This window comes from Brassica napus, chromosome C3 (genome assembly GCF_020379485.1).
Source record: "Brassica napus cultivar Da-Ae chromosome C3, Da-Ae, whole genome shotgun sequence".
Lineage (NCBI taxonomy): Eukaryota > Viridiplantae > Streptophyta > Magnoliopsida > Brassicales > Brassicaceae > Brassica > Brassica napus.
In genome coordinates this window covers 12,923,989-12,933,226 of record NC_063446.1, presented here as the reverse complement: position 1 = coordinate 12,933,226, position 9,238 = coordinate 12,923,989, and the positions used below count along the sequence as shown (strand labels likewise).

General features: G+C 33.7%; 1 protein-coding gene across 1 annotated transcript; it reads left to right on the top strand.

The window, feature by feature from the left end:
- Nucleotides 1–2,878: 2,878 nt before the first annotated feature.
- LOC106408312 (LOB domain-containing protein 36-like) lies at nucleotides 2,879–4,239 on the top strand. Its single transcript, XM_013849107.2, has one exon. The coding sequence runs from the start codon at nucleotides 3,094–3,096 to the stop codon at nucleotides 3,997–3,999; it is 906 nt and encodes a 301-aa protein (XP_013704561.1). The 5' UTR covers nucleotides 2,879–3,093; the 3' UTR covers nucleotides 4,000–4,239.
- Nucleotides 4,240–9,238: the final 4,999 nt, after the last annotated feature.

Below are 9,238 nucleotides of genomic sequence, written 5' to 3'. Positions count from 1 at the left end.
AACTTTCACAAATAAAAAATATTATTTGTAAACTTAGAAAAGAATATATCAAGAATATTCTTTTTTAGGAGAAAAATAGTAAAAAAACATGAGACAAATCCATCTCTATTATGAAATTCCTCTAATTTAGAGAGAAAAATAGAGAAATACATTGGAGATGGTCTAAGGCATGGCCGACATAAATGATCGACGTTGAGATTTCAGCTTTTCTGATTCTTAATATTCTAATGTTTCAATATAATTTGAATATTCCCATTGTTTTATAATATAATGGTTTAAAAATATTGTTTGTTTCACTATATAAATTGTTTTTATATTTCAATGCAACTTTATATTTATTGGATATTGTTTGGCCAACTAAATTATGTAAATTACTGTGTAATTGATTAAATTTATATATTAAATGATAGTTTTCTAAAGTAGTAACTTTTAAATATTACAGATTTTAATTAAAACTGATTACATTTTGAAACATATAGAGTAATCTATAAACTAACTCTATATAGATATGATGACAAAATTGTAAAGTGGTCTCACCTTGAATTTCTCTCATTCTTTGCATTTCTAATTGGAAGAAGATAATCAACATCTAATATTATGTTACTATCAGTATATTAGAAATGGTCGAACCGTAAACCAATTAAGGATGATCTAAAGAAGAAATAAAGATGTATTTCCAATTATCATAAATATAGAATCAATTGACAACAACTTAATTATGTCCAGCGTAGGACAACAGAGAAGAGTTTTCATACCTTCTAATATTATAATATCTCACTATATTAGTGGCTAAATCAGTTTTCTTTAGCACAAATACTCACCCCATTCTTAGAGTTTAACATTTTCTATCTGGTGATATTAGTAGTTTGATCCAAAAAAAAAGAAACGGTCGAACTGTACATCGTGACTGGAGAAAGAAAACAAACAAAAATCAACCAAAGACTTTTAAGGTATATGAAACAACCATTGTCCAAAGCAGTCCTACAACTTTTATCCAATATATTCCAATACCACAAGGACCGAAAGCAGTTTTATTTGCGCAACGTCAAGAAGCTGTCTGAAAAGATGTCGAGCGTACTTTTGGAATCTTGCAAGCTCGCTTTGCCATTGTTAAAAATCCAGCACTTTTTTGGGATAAAGTCAAAATTAGAAAGATTATGAGAGCATGTATCAAACTCTATAATATGATAGTAGAAGACGAACGAGATGAATACACTCAATTTGATGTTTCAGAGTTCCAACAAAGAGAAGACACTGGAACTTCACATGTGGATCTCACGTATTCTACAGATATCCCTACAAATGTCGCCAATATGATAGATGTTCGGACTAGAATTCGTGATAGACAAATGCATCAACAACTGAAAGATGATTTGGTTGAACATGTATGGCTTAAATTTGGACGTGATGAAGACAACAACTGATCTCAGATGCATCTTTCTATTTTTATTGTATTTTTTACTAATCTTTTTTTTAAAGTTTTATATTTAAATCTATGTTTAAAATGTTATCTTTTATAATGTTTTATTTAATAAAAAATTTATCTTTTAATTTATTCTTTAAGAACTCCAAAATAAGAGACTTGAATTGGAGGTGCTAAATATTCGGGTCTCTTGATTAGGTTTTTTAACCTCACATTTATTATCCCCTATATATTAAAAGAGAAGCATTACAACATATTTTTGTAGCCACATGTCATCACCACACCAATTCTTAGAATCTTTAGAAAAATATGTTGGTCCATATAAATATATAATAAGTTTTTTATTAAACTAACCATAAATTAATCATAAATGCTTTTCATTGTTTCCTAAAATAAAAATCACGGAATTACCTAAAGTGGCTAAAGTATATATGACAATTAATGATTTTGAATAATAAAGATTTGATAAAAAATAGTCTATTCTCTATCATTTTTTAAAATTTTAACTTATTAAAATAAATTAAACAATCACATAAACTATATAATAAAAATTTAAATTTTTTCCTATATGTTATATTTTGAATTTTTAAAAATGAATATAAATGACTAAAGTTGTTAAAAATCTCACATTGAAATTTTTGTGATCCATGGTTTAAAATTTATGTTATAACAAGATACAAATGATTACGAAATTACATAAGTAGGAAATCTCATTTAATAAATATATATATATATATATATATGTATATTAATATTTTTTTTTAAAATAAATTATATACCATATAAAATACATAAGTAATTTAATTTCGAATTTGCTTTGAATTTTTTTGATAAACATTTTGAACAATTATTAACAACTTAATATTTAGATTTTAAACTTTGCATTGAATGTTTTTACAATTATAAATTATTAAACTATTAAACATCCCACAATTTTTTATTGTTATCATTGATTTAAAAAATATGTTATAAAGAAATACAAATGATCAAAAATAATATGAATATAAAATATTTTTTAACAGATGTTAATATAAAAAATGTACTATAAATCTATGTTAATATCATTTAAACTTAATTTTACATCATATAAAATAAATAAAAAATGTTTGTCTGGATTAATAAAATTTATTTAAGTATTTGTACCAATTTAATTATATACGTAATAGTTACTAAATTTTTAATTATTCAATATATATTTATTATTTCATAATATGTAAAAAATATATAATACTTAAAAATAATTTATATATAATATTCATTCCGCTAGTTTAATACTATTAAAGAAATCACAATAGACCCTAAGATGAGCATTAGGATAATCATGCTCTAATCCACGCACGTGGTTGCACAAAGAAAAAAAAAAAGGATCCGACGGTTGTAAATGCTACACCAACTAATCTCAACGTTATAATAACTGAAGCGCGCTCCTTTTTCTCTTTCGTTTTTTATTATCTTTCGTTTTCTTGGAGCTTAAGGCACTGGGAGCTCACACAGAAACATCTGAATAATACTGAGTCGAGGTACGTTTCGTTTCTTCCTTAGATATATGATCTGTTCATATATAGTTTGGTTCATGCGTGGATTAGTAGATCTTATTATTCATTAGGTTATCTTCGTCGATTCGTTTAATTACCATAAAGAAACATAATCTTTGTCTTCTTTCTATAGATATGGCGCAGAGACCACGATGTGGAGCATGCAGGCTTCTGAATAAAAAATGCACAGAATCATGTGTCTTTGCACCTTTCTTCCCTCCGCAAGAGCTTGAAAAGTTCCAGTGTGTGCACCATGTGTTTGGGTCGTCCAACGTGAAGAAGATGCTCAATGCAGTAGACTTTGGTCAGCGTGAAGCGGTTGTTTTCACACTTGTGTACGAGGCTCGAGCCAGAATCAAAGACCCCATCTACGGGTGCGTCTACCGCCTCTTCCTCAAAGAACAAGAGATAGTTATGCTTCGACAAGAAAACGATTCACTCAGGGATCAACTCGCGCTTCAGATAGGTTATCAAGGTTTAGTTCAAATGCAGCCTACGCAGCAGATGGATCAGCAACAAAGTGGTTCCGCGTTTGAAACGCAGCCTACGCCGCAAGAGATGCGTTCCGCGTTTGAAACGCAGCATCACACGGGTCCTCAAACTCAAGAAAGGGGTTTCACGTTTGACACGCAGCAACAAAGCGGTTTTGCGTTTGAAACTCAGCAACCCATGAGTTATCAAGGTTTCCCGCAAGACATAGTGAGAGGCTTGCAACATGGTCAAAGCGATGTTGGGCTTGAGGCCATGTTGTCCAACACTATACAGCATTCTCTGCAACAACAAAGTGGCTTCACGTTTGATAGGCAGCAGCAAAGGGGTTTTGCGTTTGAAAATCAGCAACACATGGGGTCTCAAGGTTTCACGGAAGATATAGGGAGAGGCTTGCAACATGATCAAGACGATGCTGAGTTTGAGTTGTGGAGGGCTGGCCTCGATTCTGAGTTTGCTGAGTTTCTGTTGTCCAACACTACACAGGCTTCTCTACCACTGCCACCGCAGGACAAGCAGACGAACTCTGAGACCGACAAGGAGGTTGCGTAATGGTTCACCTGATCGTTAGTAAAAGAAGAGAGCACTTTTAGGCTTTGGATTTGCGTTTTGTTATTCTTTGGATATAGTACATTTACATTCCTTCGTCACATCTTACCTCTAGAAGATATAGGGTCTTAACTGTGGCATGGCATCTTAACCGTGGCATGGTAACTGCAAATATGTACCGTGGTGGCATGATAAAAATCTAATCAAATATGTATTGTGCCTTTGCATTTTTTCATTTCCTGATGCTCTTAGTATCCCTTTATATAGTAGATGGTTTGTGTTGCAATATATAAATGGGCGGATCTAGGGCAAGAGTAAGTATATATCATGGTGGCAACTAAACACTAGTTATATAAGAACATGGTTGCATGCACCATACCATAGACAATCTTGGAAATACTTCATTGTGGAATGATAATTGAAGAAAGAGTGATCTACTTCTTCAGTGTCATAGGACCGTCTTCTCTGAGTTTTTCTAGCAGTGTCCACAATCCAACGGTTGCTTGAGAATCGTTATCAAACGTATGTGGAGCGTAACCGTTGTGCTGGAGTAGATTGTGTACTATGACCCTAAAGTTAGGAGTACTTGAGACAACATTAAATAAGGTATGCTTGAAATGCCCTGCCAAAAATGACTTATTCTTGGGTTCATCCCCTAGGGTGAACCTCTAAGTTCACCAACCAATAAAATTATGTTATTTCATATTTGATATCTTTTAAATAAGGAAACAAAATATTGTCAAATTATATTATCTTTTTCAAACTAATAGGTAAAAAAAATAAATAAAAATAGTAATAATTACAACAAAAAAAAAAATTTAACGTCGTCAGCAAAACATTAAACTTAAATCCTAATCCCTAAACCCTAAATCCTAAACCCTAAACCCTTGGGTAAACCCTAAACTCTAGGATAAATCTTAAACTTTAAATCAAAATCACTAAACACTAAAACACTCAAGGGTTTATGGTTTAGGGTTTAGGGTTTTAAGGTTTAGAGTTTTAGGGTTTAGTGTTTTTATTTAGAGTTTACAATTTATCCAAGGGTTTTACGTTTACCCAAAGGTTTAGAGTTTACCCAAGGGTTTAGGGTTTACCCAAGGGTTTAGGGTTTAGGATTTAGGGTTTAGTGATTAGGATTTAGGGTTTAGTTTTTTGTTAACGACGTTAAGAAGATTTTTTTTTAATTCTTTTTTCTGTAACTAGTTTTTTTTTTACTTTTTTTTTAAAAGTATAATATAATTTGACAATATTTTGTTTCCTTTTTTAAAAGATATCGAATTTGAAATAATGAAATCCTATTGGTTGATGAACCTAGAGGTTCACCCTAGGGGGTGAACCCAAGAATAACTCGCCAAAAATTGAAAAACTAGATGATTAGAAACAAGAACTACACCAGTCAAAGTGTGACCATGGAAAACTTTTTAAGATTCATACCTTTGATTGGTGACATGTGGTAGGGTTGATTAAGTTTGAGTTAAGCTTGTAACTCAAAAATGTTACCAATCATGCATTAAATTTATTTTTTTTTGATTTTAAGTTTGATTTAAGATGTGTTGTAGTTGAGTTACAACTTTGACTTAAATCCTTTATAAAATTGCTAACTCAAAACATAAACCTACATCAACCAAATTCCCATGTTTTAGGAGTTGAATTACAAATTTAATTGATTTTTCTGTTTTTTTTTAAAAAAGAAAATCGTGAACAAACCTTTTTACAACAAGAGAAAATCGTGAACAACCATTTGAGTGTCCCATAAATACTCTACCTAAATTTATGCTAGTCAAAGATTTTATAATCTTTCTTGTTCCTAATTTTTTTAATTATTCAAACGTTTAGTCAATTATACAAAACCTTAAGCATAAATTCTATTTGATAATTCACAAAAAAATACCAGTCACAAAATTTTATATATATTGACCTAAGTTAGTGTGGTATCACGTCATTTTCAAAACCCAAAAGCTTAAGGTCTGTTTTCTTCTCGTCCTCTTCTTGCTTGCAAAACATATTTTTATTTTTCACTTGCAAAAAGGTTTTTATATCTTCTTCTTCTTTACTTCCAACATATATATTAAAATGGTTTTACTTGAAAAAATCAATAAGCTTAAGTTGAGATTTTCTATCTTTTCTTCTTTACGTGCAAAACCTATTTTCATTTTTTACTTGAGCTTTATATATTGTTTAAAAATAACAGAGTATCTTTTTATGTTTATTAATTTATGTTTATTCTTTCGGATGAAGATGTCTAATAATGAAAATGTTGATGATGTTGGTGCTGGTGCTGAAGACGGCGGTGGAACTACACGTTGTAAGGTAAATTTTATAATTGATATGTTAAATTTAAAATTATATGAAGTTATAATACTTTAATATTTTAACATAACTATAGAAACAAAAACAAATTATATGGGAAGATGAGCATATTGGGATATACTTGGAAAGTTAGATACAGACAAAAGTTACCGAAAGAAGCGGGGAAAGAACGTATTTGTAAAGAATTTTTGGAGAAAACTGGTATAAGTCTTCCTTGGGATTCTTTCAAGAGCAAGTACGATACATTGAGAAATATGTATGGATCGTATAAAAGGCTCAAGAATTTTACCGGAGTTTCAGCAGATGATAATACCGGTTTGATTGAGATGGATTGTTAAGCAAATAGTTGTATTATTCGATTAACAAAGAAGTATCAATATCACATTCACCAAGAACCAAAGTTCCGAATGAATCTGATCCTCAGAAACGAGAACAAGCTCTCGAGTCTGCCAATCTTGTGAGATCTCTCTCCACAAGCCTATGATTCTGTTACAATCTAACGGAATGAATCTATTTTTCTCTTAACTCCTCTATTTATTCTTTTCTTTAATCTTCCCTTCTTCTTTTCCACGTCACTCTGCCACGTCTGCTTCCTCAATTGTTCTCTATCTCTTTCGAACGTAGACTCTTAACGGTCTATCAATACCCGCCGCGTCGAAACGAAGCTTGTCCTCAAGCTTCAGATGAGGAAATTGCTCAAGTAACATTGTTGTCTTCTCCCATGAATTCTCATAATCTTGCAAGCCTGTCCAAGAAACCAATGCTTCCAAACAACTCTGAGCATCATAGCGTGTGTCTAGCACCTCTGCAGGTTCAATCACCACCTCCTCTGCCTCAGATAACGAACGTGGTAAATCCAAAACGTGATGATTCTGCCCAATAACTGGTTTCAATTGGGAGACGTGAAACACATTATGAATCTTCGACTCTTCTGGTAGCTTCAGCCTATACGAGACCGCTCCAACACGACCAGTAACTTCAAATGGACCAAAGTAACGAGCCGCTAGCTTTTGGTACAAACGTTTCACCACAGAACGTTGTCGATACGGTCGTAGCTTCAAAAACACCATATCACCCACCTGAAAAACCAGCTCTCTCTTATGTTTATCAGCATTAGTCTTCATTTGATCCTGAGCCAATAGAAAATGTTGTTTAATCTGCTTCAACATGCTATCTCTTTCCTTCAACATACATTCCAAATCGAAGTTAGCAGTTGATCCCTCTTCAAACTTCAATATAGATGGAGGATCCCGTCCATATACCACCCGAAATGGCGTTGTTCCCAAAGCGGTGTGATAGTTTGTATTATACCATAACTCCGCCCATGGTAAGTATTTCACCCATGACTTTGGATGAGAAGAAGCAAAGCAACGCAAATACATTTCGAGACATCGGTTAAGGACCTCTGTTTGCCCATCAGTATGCGGATGAAAAATTGTACTGTACTTAAGTTGTGTTCCTCCCAATCTGAACAGACTCTTCCAAAAATAACTTAAGAAAATGTGATCTCTGTCTGACACAATAGACGCGGGAAACCCATGTCAGTGGACGATCTCTTTAATGAACAGATTCGCAACGTCCACTACTGTGAATGGGTGCTTCAAACTTAAGAAGTGAGCAAATTTGCTTAAACGGTCAACCACTACCAGGACAACATTCACCCCTTGAGAAACCGGAAGCCCTTCAATAAAGTCCATAGAAAGACCATCCCACACCTGTTGAGGACTAGGTAACGGTTGCAAGAGCCCAGCCGGAGTTAACGTTGAGTATTTATGTCGTTGACATACATCACAAGCGGCTACATAATCCTGAATATCCTTTATCATCTTGCGCCAATGAAACACCGTTTGAACACGTTTGACAGTCTTCAATACCCTCGAATGACCTCCTAAGAGACTGTCATTATACTCTCGAAGAATCAACGGTATGTGAGGTGAATCTTTTCCCAAAAACAAGCGATCCTTATATCGTACTCTGCCATGAACAATGTCGTAGCCAGCTTTCTTAACTGTCCCATTACCAATCGCTGTCTTCAGTGTTTGTAACTCCTGCGATTGATCAATCTCCGCAAAGATGTCTTGCATTTGAATACTCGCCGGAACCGTTAATGCAGCTAATGACAACTTCGTCAGCTCAGAATCCTGCACTCCTACCCGAGATAAACCGTCTGCAGCTTTATTCTCCATTCATGGCTTAAAGATTATGTCAAAATCATAGCCCAAAAGCTTAGTAAGCCACCGTTGATAATCCAAAGAAACCTCTCGTTGTTCCAAGAGAAATTTCAAGCTTTTTTTATCAGTGTGCACTATAAACTTCCTACCCAACAAATAGTGACAGCACTTCTGAATCGCGAGTACTATTGCCATCAATTCCTGCTCATAAATGGGTTTTATCTGCTCCCTATCTGACAACCCTGAGCTGGAATACGCCACTGGCCTCTGGTTCTGCATCAATACCGCACCCACTCCTTAACCAGATGCATCAGATTCTACTACAAACATCTTTGAGAAATCTGGTAACGTTAAGACCGGTGCTGTACACATCGCAATTTTCAACTCATCAAATGCCTTTCTAGCTTGTACCGACCATTCAAAAGCATCCTTCCTCAACAAACTAGTTAATGGTCGAGCTATAGAACCATACCCCTTCACATAGTTCCTGTAATAGCCTGTTAAACCCAAAAATTCTCTTAAATCTTTTACTGTTTTCGGAATGGGCCATCTATACATTTCCTCCGTCTTTTCTGGATCAGTCGAAATGCCTTCACTGCTTATCAAATGACCCAAATACTCCACCTTTGATTGGCCAAAGGAGCATTTTTTTTTATTAGCAAACAGTTGGTGTTTCTCAAACAGCTTCAGAACAATCTCCAAATGTTGTACATGCTTTTCCACTGTCTTGCAATATATGAGAATATCTGTTAGGGTCGAAA

Coding starts and splice junctions, on each gene's coding strand:
- LOC106408312 (XM_013849107.2), top strand. CDS start 3,094: ATGGCGCAGAGACCACGATGTGGAGCATGCAGGCTTCTGAATAAAAAA.